Genomic DNA, 18,659 nt, shown 5'->3' on the forward strand with positions numbered 1-18,659 from the left:
TCTCGGAGAAGGGCTGCCTCAGTATGAAGACTTAACTCCCAGCTGTACACAGACTCACCATTTTGGATCTTCTGAACGCTAAATATATTAAGATGTTACAGACATCTCCCCTAGGGACACCGATCTTTTCAACCCAACGTGATCAAAAAACTCAACTCAGTATCTGCCACTTCTCCAAACCTGATTTTGTTCCTGAAAGTCTTACTCCAATTAAAGTGCCGTCCACTCCAAGCTCTTGGGAATCATTCCAACTTCTTCTTCTCTGTAATCATATTTTATATAGAGTAACTAGTTCCCAAGCACTTACTTTGTACCATACAGTGTGCTGAGGGTTCCACACGCACTAGCACATTTAATTCTCAAAAACCCGGAGGAGCCTGGGTGGGCTCAGGGGGTTAAGAGTCTGGCTCTTGATCTCAGATCAGGTCTTGATCTCAGCATCATGAGTTTAGGCCCTGCATTGGGGCCCCAAGCTGGTGTGGAGCCTACTTAAATCATCATCATCATCATCATCATCCTCCTCAACATCTTAGACATTTACAGCAAGGTGAGGATCATAAAGATAGAGTGACTTGACACTAGTGGGTAGAGAGCTAGAATTCAAATCCTGGCCATTTGGGAATGTAAGTTGTTGCAGCCACTCTGGAAAACAGCATGGAGGTTCCTCAGAAAGTTGAAAATAGAGCTACCCTACAACGCAGCAATTGCACTACTGGACATTTTACCCCATAGATAGAAATGTAGGGATCCGAAGGGGCACAGGCACCCTAATGTTTATAGCAGCAATGTCCACAATAGGCAAATTATGGAAACAGCCTAGATGTCTGTCAACAGATGAATGGATAAAGAAGATGTGTACATGTATATACAGTGGAATATTATGCAGCCATCAAAATTGAAATCTTGTCATTTGCAACAGCGTGGATGGGACTAGAAGGTCTTATGCTAATCAAAATAGGTCAATCAGATAAAGACAATTATCATATGATCTCACTGATATGAGGAATTTGAGAAACAAGGCAGAGGATCATAGGGAAAGAGAGGAAAAAATGAAACAAGATAAAACCAGAGAGGGAGACAAACCATAAGAGACTCTTAATCTCATGAACAAACTGAGGGCTGCTGGAGGGAGGGGGGTGAGAGAGATGGCTGGGTGATGGGCATTGGGGAGGGTATGTGCTACGGTGAGTGCTGTGAAATGTGTAAGACTAATGAATCACAGACCTATACCCCTGAAGCAAATAATACATTATAGGCTAATTAAAAAAAAAAAAAAAAAAAAAAAACAAATCCTGGCAATTTAGCTCAAAACCCAGTATTCTATTTTACTTTCTAAATTTAGATACACTTAAGTGGACCTTTTTGGTATACAGTTTTATTTAACATGTACAGATTTGTCCACTACCACCACAATCAGGATACAGAATTCCATCACAGCAAGAAACCCCTCTGTGCTTCCCTTTGTAATAAAGTTTAAGCCCCCACCCCTAATCCTCGGCAGTCACTAATCTAGTTCTGACTTTCCAAGAATGTCATATCAGGGAAATGATACAGAATATAACCTTTGAGACTAGCCTCTTTCACTCCATATAATGCCACTGAGATCCGCTTACAAATTGTTGCAAACAGCAAACAGTCCATCGCTCTTCATTGCTGAGAGTGTTTCCACCATTCAAATATACTGCAGGTTGTTCATCCATTCTCCCACGGAAGGACATTCATGGCTTCCAGTATTTGGGGTGGAACAGAGCCATGCATTTGTGTTATAGGTTCTTGTGTGGACATAAGTTTTCATTTTTCTAGAGTAAATACCTAGGATGTGACTGCTGGGTCATATGGTACAGGCGTGTTTAAGTTTAAAAACAACAAAAGCATTGAACTGTTTTTCAGAGTGGCTGGACCATTTTGCATTCCTACGGTAATGCATGGGATTTCCCAGTGTTCTGCATCCATGGCAGCACTTGCTATTGGTCATCTTGGCATTTAAAATTTTTCAGTTCGGGCATCTGGGTGGCTCCATCAGTTAAGTGTCTGCCTTGGCTGTCTCCTCCCTCTCCCCGTTCCCTTTCCCTGCCCGTTCCCTTCTGCCTGTGATCTCTCTCTCTCTCTGTCTCTAACAAATAAATAAAATCTTTTTTTTTTCTTAAAGATTTTATTTATTTATTTGACAGAGATCACAAGCAGGCAGAGAGGCAGGCAGAGAGGGGAGGAAGCAGGCTCCCTGCCGAGCAGAGAGCCCGATGTGGGGCTCAATCTCAGGACCCGCGGATCATGACCAGAGCAGAAGGCAGAGACTTTAACCCACTGAGCCACCCAGGCGCCCCCAAATAAATAAAATCTTTAAAAAAAATAAATAAAAAATTTTTAGTCATTCTGATAGGCATGTAGTGGTAGCCTACTGCAGTTTAAAATTTTAAATTTGCATTTCTCTAATGGCTAATGATGTTGAGCATCTTTTCATAGATCCCTTAGGTGTGACCCCGATACTTATATCTGAAGGCCTCCCATCAGGCCACATGTAATCAGTGAAGTCCTGATTAAGCTGAGATTCAGAGTTGGATGCTTAAGCGACTGAAGCACCCAAGCGCCCCATGACTGTTGTGAGTCCCAAACAACTTTGTATCTTCCTTCTCTCCAATAAATTACCATCTTAGCTCACACCCTCATCCTCTTAGATTACTTCAACACCCATCATCTTGATTTCCTGTCTTCAGTAACTCCCTCCCTGGCCCATACTCAATGCATTTTCTAAACCTATCCTAGACCTTGTCATTACTTTATCTTTCTAAAACAAACCATGTTATACTCTCAGTTAAAAACTTTTGGGGCGCCTGGGTGGCTCAGTGGGTAAAGCCTCTGCCTTCGGCTCAGGTCATGATCTCAGGGTCCTGGGATTGAGCCCTGCATCGGGCTTTCTGCTCAGCAGGGAGCCTGCTTCCCCCTCTCTCTCTGCCTGCCTCTCTGCCTACTTGTGATCTCTCTCTCTGTCAAATAAAGAAATAAAATCTTTAAAAAAAAAAAAAAACTTTTGATGGCCCCTCATTACTGTATTGCAGGACAAACACCAAATCAATTATTAACGTCCACAGGGCTTTTAAGACATGGCTCTATTTAACTCTACAGCTTCAAACTCCTACAACTTCTAAACTCCTACGCATGTGACCCATTATATACCACTCAGGCCACCTCTTCGATCTTCTATTTTGTACCTTATAACTTCCTATTATTAGAGTGACTTTCCTCCATTCTCTCCTAGGTAAACCGTTCTCACACATGCAGTCATGTGTGAGTCATAAATAAGTCATTTATCCTTTGTGTTCTATCTCAATATTGTCTATTAGGACATTCTCCTATGGGGACTAATAGGTCCTTCATGCTGAGCTTAAATACTCGGGAAGCGGACATGCCATCTCATGTCCATATTCCTTGTCCCCAATACAGAACCTGGGACACAGTATGTGCTTTCAATCAATATATACTAATTTTTAAATTTTAACAATAATAGAAAATAAACTTAACATCCATAATTAGGCTAGGTAAACTTTAATATGAAAATTTTATGAAACAAGAAATGGCAATAACATTGGTATAGATAGCAATCTCATGTTATTAAACCAAGTAGATTTACATTAAGTTCTAAGAAAAATATATATTGTGTAATCCTAAAATTAGAAATTTTGCATTTTTTATTTAGCACTATCTTCTAGGCAAGGTCTTCAGAAGGTGTTAGCAGAAGAAATCAATCACACAAGCCAAAGCTGTATGTTGTGAGGATGATTTCAATTTTGTGACTGATTTACTGGTAATTAATTTATATTAGTTTAATGGTAACTGCAGCCCATTATCAGTAACTTTTAACTTGAGTTCATCTCCTGATTTGCAAGGCCACTGAGCTTCTGTGTCACAAGCCTTCTAGGAGGGGCGCAAAAGAACCACCAAGAAAGCATAGAAGTCTCTCTTTATCTGAAATCTATTGAGTTCCATAAGACACTGTACTCACTGTATTCACACAGTGTTAACCAGGGCTTTGTAAACAGTATTGTAGCTCTAAAAGCCTATCCTCAAGCTCAATGGTAGCAGCTGAGTGAGTTCAAAATATTCTTCTTTTGAGTGACTTATAAATGCTCCTGGATTTACGCTGTGGCTTCGAAGAACAATTTATATTACAGGTTTATGTTTATGGAATCCATAGCTATATTTCCTTTACTTCCTTGTTCATTTAAAAACATGAAATTTAATTAACTTGGCAATCACAGTTGCCTAAAACGAAATGTACCAAATCAAGAGTAATTAGGCATTCTCAGGGGGCACAGAATACACCATTAGATTTGTGACTACATGCGTCTTGAGAGCTGACTCAAGAAAAGGGAGGAAGAATTAAAACACTTTAACACAGTTATGGAGCTGACTTTAAGACAACCATAAACCAAAGATCCAACAATCTTTCCCTTTATAAAACAGTAGGGTTTGTATTTTTAGATATGGGAACAATATTACCTTAACACTTTGATTTCTGAAGAGGGTCAGCACAAAGAAATTTCCAAATTTACTGTTTTGGTGGAGGCGTATATGTATATATAGATATGTTACACAGTGACTGTAGTTCCCAAAAGTCAAGTATAAATTGATTAAAAGCAGCAGAATATGCTGTTCTCTGAAGAAATCTTTATTTGTGTGCACAAAAATTGCCACGTGCAACAGGACCATAGCAAACATGGAATATAGGCTTATCTCTGAATCAGAAAGAAAGTGAAAAAGAAAACTCACAAAAACCTCTTTCAGGCAGTAGGCAGTTCTGAGCTGCTACGTGTCTTACTTCTCCACATTATATTTTACACACTACAACAGAAAGATACTTCTAAACAAATCTAATTGGGTCACTAGCTTGCTTAAAATGATTCAGTTTCATGCTGCCCTTAAGATAAAAGCCCCAAATTCCCTCAGGCAGTCTCCCAGGTGCCTGCCGCACACTGTTGTCAGACAGCAACGCTTCATCTACTCCAGAGCCTGGTCTCCACACCTCCTGGACGTCCCACGTGAATTTCACCAGTCCCTGAGTATCTCCTGGCTTCTCTGCTACTACACCCTCTTCTCAAAGCAGATTTACCACAAAGTTGTGAGAACTTTTTAATTTTCAGAACCCTTCACTTTTAATGGAGCCTCTACCTGCAGGGTAAGTCCAAGGCCCCATATCGATAATATACTTTTACATTATTTAATATACTTTTACATTATTTTTATGTTATTACACATTATTTTCTTAGGTCCCACCTAACCTGTACTTGCCCCTGCCTCTTTGCCTGACTAATCCTACCCACCCTTAAATCTCAACCTAAATGTTACTTCTTCCTGGAAGCCCACCCCCATTCCAGCCCTGAAATAGGTCAGAAGCACCTGCAGAATGTTGTCAAAGAGTTCGTCGCCTGGTATTTTAGTTGCTTATTTGTTGGTCTTCCTCCTAGACACAAATGCTATAACCATGTTTACATTAAATATATATGGCAGTCCCTAAACTAGGGACTGCCATACAGTAAGCTCTGTAAGTATCTAAGAATGAAAGAAGGACTTTGTCAATGAGCACTGAGTGACAGACAAAACACAGGGAGGAAGGGCCTCAACTGGAAGATTATACCTGAGAGCCTGGGATTCATCCACTTCCTGGATGTCTGGGGGAAAAAAAATGCATCGATTAAAGGATGATACCCATGAAAGGCCATGTTTCTTTCCCTGTGAAAGCTGAGGAGTATGGGGAGATAGACTTGAAACAAAGTATGCAATAAAAAGTGCAGTGAAAGTAGACTTAGGGGAAGGCTACAATAATTAAAAACTATAATTGGCCTGACAATCAGGAGAGTCAGCTATATAGGAGCTCAGAAAGCACAAAAACAAATTCTGAAAGATTTCCAACAAAAGCAACAAACTAACCCTAAAAATCTATTAACTTTATAAAGAATATTCACTATTTAGAAAAATATATACCAAGTCATCCAGACCAGTGTTTCCCAAGCTTCAGTGTACATACAATCACGAAATAATCCTGTTAAAACAGAGATTCTGATTCAGAAGCTCTGGCAGGAGAGGGGACAAGGGAAACCCAAAACTTCTAGATTTTGCTGCTGTTCCTGGGACCACATTTTCAAGAGCAACAACACTAGAGTCTACACCTGGCAAAAGACAAAAAACACTACCTAAAGATACCTGCAGACTGAAAGTGAGGGGGTAGAGAAACACCTACGATGCAAATGGAAGTCAAAAGAAAGCTGGAGTAGCAATACTTATATCAGACAAAATAGACTTTATTTCTTTTAGAGACTGTATTTATTGACAGAGAGCACACACGCACAAGGGGGAGCTGCAGAGGGAGAGGGAGAAGCAGGCCCCCACTGAGCAGGGAGCCCAACCCCAAGACCATGGGATCATGACCCGCATCAACGGGAGATGCTTAACCAACTGAGCCACCAAGGCGCCCCCAAAATAGACTTCAAAACAAAGACTATAACTAGAGTCTACACCTGGAATTGCCAACATATAGTAATATGGTCCCCTGCCTCTGGGTCAGCCTGCTAGCTAAAAACAGTTTTTACATTTTGAAGTGATCAGAAAATAATTTTAAATAATAGTATTTTGTGACATGTCAAAAATATATGAAACTCAAATTTCAGTGTCCACAGATAAAGTTTTATTGGAACATAACCACATCCATGCATTTTCCTCTGGCTGCCTTTGTGTTACAGTGGCAGGACGGAACACTTGTGGTATCTCTTACAGCCCACTGTATAAGTCTGCTGGGGCTGCCATAGCAAAAATACCATAGACCGGATGGCTTAAGCCACAGAAGTTAATTTCTTGCTTCTGGAGACTGGGAAGTCCAAGATCAGGTCGTGGAAGTGTTCAGTTTCTGAGGAGAGCTCTCTTCCTGACTTGTGGACAACCAGCTTCTCACTGAGATCCTGCACACATGGTAGAGAGAGCTCTGTTGTCTCCTCCTCTTCCTATAAGGGCACCTGTCTATCACATTAGGGCCCCACCCTTATGACCTCACTTAACAGTTATCCCGTACTCCAAAGCCATCTTTCCATATCCAGTCACATTAGGGATTAGGGCCTCAACATATGACTTTCATGAGGACATGAATATTCAGTCTATAACACCCACAAAGCTTAAAATATTTACTATCCATTCCACTGCAGAAAAAGTCTGCCTACCCCTGGTATAGATGTTGCTTCTCCAAGTGGGTAGGAATGCAAAGATTATTAGGCTCCACTCAAACCTATTAAATTAGTATCTTCATTTTTAACAAGACCCTGGGTGTAGATACTAAAGTTCAAGGAGCACTGGTTTCCAAATCTACTGATCACAGTAAATCACATGAAAAAAAAATTTTAAATATAGATTTCCAGACTCCATCCTAGAAGGAGAACAATTTTAAAAACAATTACAACAGCTAACATTTGTTGAGGACTTACAGTGCAGTTTTCTAGGAACCATGTTAACTTTTATATACATTATTTCATTTAAACTTCCTAATATTTTAAAATAGCTATTACTATTATTATTATCACTACCTAAAAAAGATTAGGCAAATAACCAGGATTTAATTTGCTAATAAGTTACAGAGCTAATGTCAGGCAACAGACATGAAATTTACTTCACAGCTATTTTTCTTTTAGCTATCGGTGCCAAGTGCCTCCTATAATAGGGCATTATAAATGATGTACCATGGGAATGACTGACACCATCTGAGATCACAAGACGATTCCCAGAGGGTTGAAACTTAAAAGCTGGGGAAGATTTTTCCAAATGGAAAGAGACATATCTCCAATTTCGTCCAAGGAGTATCAGAAATATTTTAGAATGGCAGATAACCTTTCATTCAAGAGAGAGAATTTAAGGAAAGATCACCAGATGACAGCACCGTAAGCTTTGTATAGTTCATACAGTTTCACAAGTCTATAAATATTTTGTCTTTAAATGGAGGTAGCTGCAAACTGTCAAATGAAAATCTGTCCCTTCCTTTGTTACTGTCATAATATAACAGTATTTTTTTTTTTTTTTTTTAGTAACAGGATTTTTAAAGAAATGGATGCTCTGTTTCTTTTGAGCATCTTTTTGAGGTACTTTTGAGGTACATTCTTTTGAGGTACTGGTTTTTAAATTTTTCAAGTATTAAGATTCTAAAGTTTGAGCTAAATAGCTCTTATATGTGCTATGTTCAGATACTGTAGAAATATTTAAAAGTTTTTGATCTCCTAGTAAATTAAGAAAAAATAGTTGAATATTTCTTAAAATCTGCATTGAATTTTCAACACATTTTGGCTAGATAATAGATTAAACACAAGAAAGGGTAACTTAAAATATAAGTAATAGAGAAATAAGTAAAATACAGTATTTTTACAATGTTTCCTTTGTTATAATTTGTACTCCCACATTGTCAGTCAGTTTTCTGGTCTACAGAGTAAGTGGTTTCCAAAATTATTCACGTGAGTTAAATGAATTTATTTTGTAATTCTTTTAAAGGAAGGAAAGGGAGAGTGCAATCAGACACTGTTCAGAGGAACTATTTCTACTAAAAGTGGAATTTAACAGTTATAAAGCATAGGAAGAACTGAAGAGAGGCAAAAAATGTGAGGTATGTCCCCAGTGATCTTGCCTGTGGTAAATGACAGCAATAATGTCCAGGAATTTCTACACCAATCCCTAAAAATGATCTGTTAACAAACAAATGCAAACTGATCTCACAGAAACCAATGCTACTTTGTGAAGTCAACACTAATCTGGGCAGAGTGCTTCATGATGCCTACGTTGATTATATGTTACTTTAGAATCCTGGCATCTATAGTGATATTTGAGATAGTAGTTGAAATCAAGCCACCAAATTATTTGAAAGGAATTTTTAGGCTAAAAGTCAGTATGCTAAGATATACTGGAAACTATACACAATTGGGAAGATTTGTTTATAAAATATGGTGTAGTTTTTTACTCTATCTTAAGGGGTGCAGTAAGAAAATTGAAAAACAGCCACAATACAAGGATTTTCACCTGTAGCATGTTGCCAAAGATTTTTCTGAATGTTCTCTAAGGCTTCCTTGTGTGAGAGGAAAGAGGGAACAGAGTCTCTGAAAAGACTTTGGCCTGCCTTAAAACGTGACTTCCATATTTCGTAAACTGAGTGATTCTAGTTCTTTTCAAAACAAAATCACTATTATAGTGAGGTTCACAATGAACCCTCTCTGATAAAAGTAGTCTCTTTTATGCCACAAAATCTTGTCCTCTCTTGACTAAAGGAAAGATTACAACTTCCTCCAGCTACATGAGTTTGGCTCACCAGTAGTACCTCTTGATTTTCTTTCCTCAGATCAACCGAATCCTATTCTGGTTATGGTAAAGGATAACACCCAGAAATCCGACTTAATTTTACCATGTTTCCATACAAACTGGCTAAGGGACTCTAAAACTACTTGTCACTCAGGAATTGTTTTTTTTGTTTTTGTTTTTGGGGTTTTTTTTGGCCTCCTATTCCCCCCAGTTAGGGGAATTCCATTTTGGATTTCTCAAAAAAAGATCGGTAAGTTTTGAAGGTGTACAAGGAATCCAGGAACATTACTGACTTTAAATATTTTGGATCTTTGTAATTGCTACTGAATCTCATGGTCACTAATCAAGCTTGCTGTGAAGTGTTAATAGTACACATTCTTTGGCAAAATAGAAGCTAAAGATTATCAGTGTCCCAAACGCTAAACTAACAACAGGACCATCTAAATAATCTCCCCTTTCCCCTTTTTATATAAATACTGAAAAATTAAGAGGTTTCTGACAGCTTATGAAAATAGTTCTCTTTGCAATTAGAAACTAACTTCAGAATTTGAAGCCAATTTCTGAAATAAACAGACAAAAAAACCAAATTATTGGGGCACCTGGGTGGCTCAATGGGTTAAAGCCTCTGCCTTCGGCTCAGGTCATGATCCCAGGGTCCTGGGATCGAGCCCCATGTCAGGCTCTCTGCTCAACAGGGAGCCTGCTTCCTCCTCTCTCTCTGACTACTTGCGATTTCTGTCAAATAAATAGATAAATAAAAATCTTTTTTAAAAAACCCCAAATTATTTCAATCTGTTATTAGGGAATACAAGTATGCTATTAATTTTGCTTCTATTTATTGTGTGATAAGCTTAATGAATGTTTTAAAATTCCACTTAAAAAGGTAAACATGAGAAGTGTTAAAGGGAGGAAAAACTGAATGAAAATCATCACAACAAAGATGCAAATCTTAAAGAAAACCTCAAAAAAACCACAATTTAGAACAAATCACATAAACATTTAATCACCACAAATTTTTTCCCAACCACCAAACCATTTCTAATTAAAAGCAAACTGCAAAAAATCATTAAACTAGAACACCAGCAACACAAAACCTCACTCTAAACATTTTATACAAAGCAAAATGTTTTTATTTTTTTTTAAAAAAATCATTAAAATTACAAGTACAACTGAGAGGCAGACAGAACCAGAGAAACATCAAAATACCTCTACTCGCTCCCACCATTATTTCTATTACACTAGCCGAAAGGACAAAATAATCTTTTCAGGCGCCCTTTTTTAAAAAAACAAAACATTCTACATCTCTGAACTGAGCATTGAGGGTTTAGTGTAAAATGCTGTCAAACAACTTTAATTACTAAGTACAATCAGAACTTCGGGAAGAAAGTAAATCAAGTTAGTGTCTTTTGTTTTAATTTTTCTTGTTTTGAGCAGAGGTCACATCTGTTATATCTGTTCATTTAGTACCACAACGTCTTATTTAGAAAAATAATTTGTTAATTCTTGTTAAATGAATTGAAATACACAAATTCATTTCTTTTTTTTTGGAAACAAAGAACTGTATGTTACCAAGGACAATGTGTCCCAATAACATACTTTTTAGTTGAAAACTTAATTAGCAGAAGTAACAAAAGGAAGTGTATTAGGGCATCAGAGAAGGGATTAGTATGAAAATGAAATTTTGAGACATCAGTTTGCTACTCAAATTGACACTGAATTAGCAAAGAGAAGCATTTAAATTACATTTCCAAGCCTACTTAGTGAATCTAGTTCTAGTTAGAGCATCTTTAATGTACAAAAGCTCTGTGAAAGAAAGTATTCACCATGCAAGACACAGATAGGGTTCCCTTAACCTACTGCCCTCTGCACACATCACTCTCTGTTAAACAGGCAGCTACCGCCAGATGCTCTTGCTAAAAATGGTCACAGATGGTCAGTTGTCCAGTTAACAGAACATACTGCCCTCCCAATAGCTGAAAGTAAGAAGGGAAGGAGTGAGAGCTCTTAACACTTGCCTGCTCAGTGGGTTACACACATTCAACTTAGTGTAAGCTTGGCTAGGCCTCAACAGTGTCTTTCCAAAAAAGAAGACTCTACAGACCCTACAGCTCTCAAGATTAAAAAGCATTTTAAAGGTGAGCTAGTCAACAGCCATATAATACTTAGATCTATACAACTGCATCTCTGCTGGTCAACCCATTGCAGCCCTGGCTTGGGACCTCCAGAGGTGTGGAATCCACTATCCAAAGAAAGTCCCAAGGCTGAGATGGAGTCCCCTGTTACCCTGCACTGCAATTACCCCAACTGCTCAGTCTAATTCCACAGTCAGGAAACATGGAGTTATTTTAACAGAGAGGCATACTGACTATAACAAAATAATTTCCCAGTGTATGCATTACACAGTGATTTTAAGCTGGGTTACCCAAAACACATGGATACACAATGGATTTTATAACATAAAAACACAGGCTATAACAGATGTGATTTATTTTTAAAAACACAGGAGGAAAGTAAAGTCCGTAGTACTAAAAGCTATTAGCTAGAGATTATAAAAAATTTCAACAAAGATCAATGGGTCTTCTCTATATTTATATGCACCTATAGAAAATGTTTAAATTTTAAAGCACTGTTTTGTTTTTAAGATTCCATTTATTTATTTGACAGAAAGAAGGAGAGAGCACAGCAGGGGGCAGCAGCAGAGGAAGAGGGAGAAGAAGGCTCCCCGCTGAGTAAGGAGCCCTATGTTGGACTCCATCCCAGGACTGTGGGATCATTACCCAGGCCAAAGGCAGATGCCCAATCGACTGAGCCACCCAGGCACACCCCAAAACATTGTTTTAATTGACAAAGTGTTTGGTGTTTTTTCTAAAGATTTATTTGACAAAGAGCACAAGTAGGCAGAGAGTAGGCTCCCCACTGAGCAGAGAACCTGATGCAAGGCTCGGGATCCTAGGGTCCGATCATGACCTGAGCCAAAGGCAGAGGCTTTTAACCCACTGAGCGACACAGGCGCCCCTTGACAAAGTTTTAATAAGATGTTTCTACAAACTTTTCACAAGCAGAGCATTACTCTGTTCTTCCCAATACATTATTCATTTTGTTTAAAACAAGCTACCTATGTGTGTTCAAGAAGATTGCTCCATGAACTTACTTTTTGTATCTTCTACTTTTTTTTTTTTCCTTAACAGTGAAGGAATTGGAAATACTGAGTTTGATGTATGATTTTTCTATTGTCCCAAATCCTGTTTTTTTTTTTTTTTTTTTTCCAAATCCTGTTTCTTACTTGATAACGTAGTGCAACTCTTTTGAATAAAGGATATGAACATAGAAAGTAAGAGCATACTGAGAAACCTCAGCTAGGAATATGTGCTCCTGACTCTGGTGACAGGCTGGGCTAACATCACCTCTGAGTCCTTGGTTTTAAGGAAGGTCAGCCTGGAACATATGTAACTTCTCCTCATCATTTATAAAACTGTGTGACAGGGATCAATAGTGAAATTTATTTAGGCAAATGCAGATTAAATTAACATCCAAGACAATAAGATTAGAAGCAAAATGCCATCTGGAAAACTACAGTAAAGAACTGGAGGATGGGGTCGCATGTCCCTGCCTCTAAAAACAGACTCCCACCACTGCTTTTCACCGGCAGGGTCTCAGGACTCCTGCTGTTTTCACAGGCCTGAAAGAAGCAAATGGAGCTCTCCCTAGTGGGGTCCTCCCACCTCTTCCCTTTCTGCACTCCAAAGGGTAGTCTGCGAGGGGGAAAGCCGGAGAGCACTGTAAGATTCCACTAGGTGCAGAAGGTGCTGTAACAATTCAGCAGCAATTTAGTTGGGAATCCTAAGTAAAGTTGCTGCTTTAACAAATAACTAAGAACTAACAGAGTATGCATTTAAACCTTAAGTATCTATCCGTTTATACCCAGGTACTTATTGTAGACATAAGTTTCCTTACTTTCCATTAAACATGGTCACATGATGAAATTCTTCACTCAGCAATGATAAGACGAATAGAGAATAAAATGGTGTCTTTCACAATTGTGATAAACCCAAACACAAGGCTGAATGTGTTTTTCTCTAGTGTTTCTGTGTCACAGCTATAAAAATAAATATGTACAGCGGCATGGGTCATTTGTAAGAGCATTATTTTATACATAATTTAAATATGTATTTTATATATATATAATTTATATATTAGCACTCTCAGGCAATTTCTAAGTTTAATCGTTGCCTACTTTCTGCTCTTTTTGTGATACTACTATTTTATGTACACCATATACTCACCATATTTGATCAGTTCTCATTCTACCAGAAGTGAACTGCAGAAAGAAAGTGGATGCCCAGAAGTAGGGGAAAGATAACATGGTTATCTGACCACTGGAAAGTTTGCTCATGATGGTGAGTCAAAGGCCAGCCTGGACTCCAGCAGTAGGACATACACAGTGATTTGATAAGGGCAATTCCCTTTTTACCAGTAAGTCAGTTCTTCTGCCTTATATCCAAAAACTCTTTCCCAGCTGTTCAGAGAGGAAGAAAAAAAAACGAAAGCCCAGGATGGGCTCACTCACCTAAACCACTGAGAGTGTAGAGAAGGTCACTGGTATCTAAGAATATGGGTCCATTTTCCTGCTGCCCTTCTTCTTTGTAGTACAGCTTGTAGCCCTGAATGGTTGCTGTGTCCTCCGCATCTTGCTGCCACTTCACAGAAATGGCGGTGCAGTTCAGAGGCTCCAAATGTAACTCTGGAGACTTAGGGGCTAGAAAAATCCACCGGAAATGTATGCATTAAAAAATCTACAACTCATACAAATACACCCAGTTTTAAATGAACAGCTGCAAAAAAAGTGCGATTCCAAGCAATCATACTTTAATTTTCAAAATTCCACAATGATATTAAACTTTGAGACAGAATTAAAAATATAAAATACTACCTTTAAAAAACCCCTAAGGTATATAAATAGGAACACAATACCATCTATACTTGAATTTTTTTTTTAAAGAGACAATGAGGACTTCCTAATTTTGACCATTCATTAATCCTCTGTGTAGAACAGGCATTATTATTAATCAATGAACAACAAAAACCCCAGTCATGTTACATTTCACATTATTAAAAGAAGAGGGTCTAGGACTTCCTAGTCTATGGTCTTTCTATTAAATGGATGATTTAGGGGCACCTGGGTGGCTCAGTTGGTTAAGCGAATGCCTTCGGCTCAGGTCATGATCCTGGAGTCTTGGGATCAAGTCCCACATCGGACTCCCTTCTCAGCAGGGAGTCTGCTTCTCCTGCTGACCTCTCTCCTCTCATGCTTGCTCTCTCTCTCTCTCACAAATAAATAAAATCATTAAATAAATAAATAAATAAATAAATAAATAAATAAATAAATAAATGGATGATTTAAAAAAATATATGGTAAATATTAATTAGGTCTCTATTAATATACAACTTTTGGTAATTCAGTTTGATCTGGACTCAGCCACCTATGAAGAATTTGCTGAGCTCACTGACAGCGTAACCAAAGGTTTTACACACTATTGATCTCTATGTCAAAAGGGACTATGCAACAAAAAGTTGAAAGTTACTTTCACTGAAGTCCATGATCTACGGAATATTTTCTTTCATAAAATACCATTTAAACATAACTTTGATTTCACAGAAGTTTCAAAAAAGTAAAAGTACTCTTCCTCAATAGCATTTTGGGATTTACCTTTCACACTTGTAGCTTTGGGTGTCCTATGTGAGGTCCACACAGACGACTCTCCCAGCCCCACCCTGGTGGCAGCAGTAATCCGCACCAGGTAGACACTGTCCGGTTTCAGGCCCTCCAAAAGGTACTCGTGTGTGGTCCCCGGGAGCTCCAGAACTTGGATGGAATTCTCAGTACTCAGGCGGAAGGACAGGCGGTAGAGGACTACCTGACCCCGTCGGTACTTGGCCGGAATCGGCAGCCAGGAGATGAGGATATCAGTGGGACTTCGACTCGTCAAACTGATTTCAGGAGGCCTCAGCGGAACTAGTCATGCAACAAAACAGGATGCTTATGAATATTTAGAGTCAAAACTGTCAATCAGCACACCAGTATTTACTGAATTCTCTTAAGAGCATCACACAACATAATAAAGGGGAGATACTATCAGCCTTAGCAGAGGTTTTCAGGTGAGGAGATCACAAACCAGAAAAAATGAAGGAAAAATAATTAGGAAGGATCAAGCATAGAGAACCAAAGAAAGCAAAGTGTCACTGAAAGTAAAAGCCTGGCATAGGGCTCCCTGCTGGGCAGGGAACCTGTTTCTTCCCTCCTCTCCCTCTGCCTACTGCTCCCCATTGCTTTCTCTGTGATAAATAAATAAAAAATAAAATCTTTCCCAAAAAAAAAAAAAGTAAAAGCTCCAGTCCCTCCCGTGGCTTCAAACAAAGCCCTATGTACTTACAGGGTTGGCTCCTCATGAATTCTGTGCCCTAATCTCCTACTGCTCTCCAGCCGTTAGCAATGTCCATTTCCTCTGCTGAGCCGGCACCTCCCCCCAGTCATCTGCCTCGCTACCTTCACTTCCTTCAGGTTTTCATTCAAATGTCATCTACTTAGTAAGCCTTCTTGGGTGACCCTGTCTCAAGTCTCAAATCCTCCCCACATTTCATACTCCCTTTCCCTGCTTTTTCTCCTCCTGCTCCTAGATAATTATCAATATCCCACATAGGAACATAAATACGTAATGGACTGTTTTATCTTGTTTATTGTTCCTCTGCCCCCTCTCCCACTAGAAAGTAAAGTCCATCAAATCAGGGACAGTTTTTGTCTCTTTTGTTCAACTACTAAATAATGAATAACAGATAGCAGGTACTCAATGAATATTTGTTGCGTGAATGAACTAACAGGTGGAAAAGAGAAAATCAATTTATTAAGCATTCCTGAGTCGTTGATGTGTATGAACTCATGTGCGAATGAATTAATAGGTAGAAAAGGGAAAGTCTGTTTATTAGCGCCTTTCTCAGTCCTTGATGTGGTATGAACTCATGAATTCTCACAAAAACCAAAGGCAGTACCATGATCATTTTCTACTCTATAGTTCAGGAAACTGAGGTACAAAGAGGTCAATTCACTTGCCCAAGGTCATACAGGTTGTTGGTGAAGGAGCATAGTTAGATTGAAAAAGCCCACATTCTTACTCCCTGTACTTTACTATGTCTTCTATAACCAAACTTCTTCTATCCCGCGTTATGTAGGGATTACACGACATAATGGAGAGAACTGTTACTTGTATTAACTGCAGGCTGCTATGCTCCTGAGACACCCACACACCATTCATCTGAGAAGTATGGGGTTAGGAACTGAGGAGAAGAAACTGGTGCAGAAACGGGTAAAGCAGGGTTAGAAGTCTGTGTTATTCAGAAAAGACAATGAAACTTCAATAAGTAAAACAGTTACAAAGTAAGAAAAGGTTTAAAAGAAAAAAATCTTGAGTTTATAACTTAACTGGAATTGGCAGGCTTTAACAAGTGGCTTGCCATGGTCAGACTCCCTCTTCTTCAAGGATATAGGGAGGAATACACCTCATATACCAAGAAACCCCCAGAAGCCCCAAAAGAGCACACCTCCCCAGCCCGTGTTTCACCTTAGATACACATGTCAGAAGTTAAATGTGATGAGAACTCGAGAGGTCATAGAGACTGTGATTCACTCTAAAATGGAACAAACTTTTTTTTCTTTAAGATTTTATTTATTTATTTGAGAGAGAGAGAGAGAGAGCACGCCACAAGCAGGGGAGAATGGCAAAGGGAGAGAGAGAAGCTGGCTTCCTGCTGAGCAGGGAGCCCCATGTGGGACTCGATCCCAGGACTCTGGGATGATGATCTGAGCCAACAGCAGACACTTAACTGACTGAGCCACCCAGGCACCCCTAAACAGAACAGGACTCTTTAATGAAAACTGAATTTGGAGCTGAGCATCCAGATTAGTAATTTTTTTTTAATTTCATCAAACTCTAAATTTAAAAGCATCTAAGTAAGGGGCATAATACGAGATATTAGTAAGAGATCTTGGACCAAATGAACAAAGAAAGTGATATGAAAATTATCTACCCAAAAATGTTTTGAAGGCCACCTGGGTGGCTCAGTCGGTTACGTGTCTGCATTCGGTTCAGGTCATGATCCCAAGTCCTGGGATCAACCCCCTGACTCCTCACTGACAAGGAGTCTGCTTCTCTCTCTCGCCTGAGCCCCCGCTGCCCCCCCTCCACTCGTGCTCTCTCCTCTCTTGTTCTAATTTTTTTTAAAAATCTTAAAAAAATATTTTCAAAACTAAAAGTGGACCACTCTGTGAGGATGGAAAAATACCTGTAGAGGAAAGCAGTATAATTAAGCGTATGTTGAAACATCATCTCCCTTTTTCCCAGTGAAGGGTATAAAAATGGGCCTTCTGGAGAGCTCCTGGAGAGGAGAGAGTATCAGGCGGAGATCAGTCTCAGGACTTTCCTCAGGAATGGGAGATCATACCATTATTAAGAATATATGGAGGCCTGCTTGCTCAAAAGCACTCAACTTCCAACCCAGCGTCTGGTTACTGAACTGAACGATTACTTTCCTCCATAGGCATAACTCGCTCTACTTATACCTAAAAATCGACTGCTGATTTTTAAGAATATTTTTTAATCAACAGTTTACTTAAATTCACAAAACTCCCAGTTTCAGAAGTCTAGGAACTCTGACATCTCTTCATATATATATTCACTGCATATTTACTCATGCTTGAGAAAATGTTACCTTTTGTTCCATCTTGCCTTAAAAAAATCTGCAAGGGGCAAAAAATATTTTTTAAGTCATCCTTACCATTTAAACAGAAACTTTGAAGAAAAACAATAATACAAGATTTTATTAAAATTTATGTTACAGATTATCAGTTATAAAAACGCTTTACCTATATCCATTACTGTCAAAAAATGAGGGTCAAATTTGAAATGGCAAACTACCCTTGGTAACCACACCTGTTTTTATTATTTTTTTAACCAAAAAGAAGATATTTTCTCTAATTTAAAACACATTTATTCATTGAAATGGATTAAACATATTGATGTTCATACTTAAATGACACAGACTGTTTTCTTACCATCCTCTAAAGTATTCTGGGTCACATGGTCAGACATCTGGCTGGCTCCCATTGGCATATATGCCACAATGTAGAAAGTATAATTGCTAGCAGGTTCTAAGTCATCAATAATATAATGAGTTGTGTCATTCCGACTACTTGATACTCTTCATTATTTAAACCTAGATTAAAGTATCAGCGTTTAAAAATTAGGAATATTCAAACAATAAAGTGACCAATTTCCCTTACTGTGAAACACTGA

At 38.7% G+C, this 18,659-nt stretch overlaps 1 protein-coding gene across 1 annotated transcript in view; it reads right to left on the reverse strand.

The window, feature by feature from the left end:
- The window catches only part of PRTG (protogenin), a gene marked incomplete at its 5' end in the record, with an annotated part of 59,403 nt that extends 40,824 nt beyond the window's left edge, over window positions 1-18,579 (reverse strand). Inside the window, 4 exon segments of the mRNA XM_045082998.1 lie at window positions 13,883-14,071; window positions 15,023-15,328; window positions 18,419-18,550; window positions 18,553-18,579. Coding sequence (XP_044938933.1) covers window positions 13,883-14,071; window positions 15,023-15,328; window positions 18,419-18,550; window positions 18,553-18,579 — 654 coding nt within the window.
- Between the last annotated feature and the right edge of the window lie 80 nt (window positions 18,580-18,659).

The sequence above is a fragment of the Mustela putorius genome, unplaced genomic scaffold (assembly GCF_011764305.1).
Source record: "Mustela putorius furo isolate JIRA1106 unplaced genomic scaffold, ASM1176430v1.1 tig00000660_pilon_pilon_pilon, whole genome shotgun sequence".
NCBI lineage: Eukaryota > Metazoa > Chordata > Mammalia > Carnivora > Mustelidae > Mustela > Mustela putorius.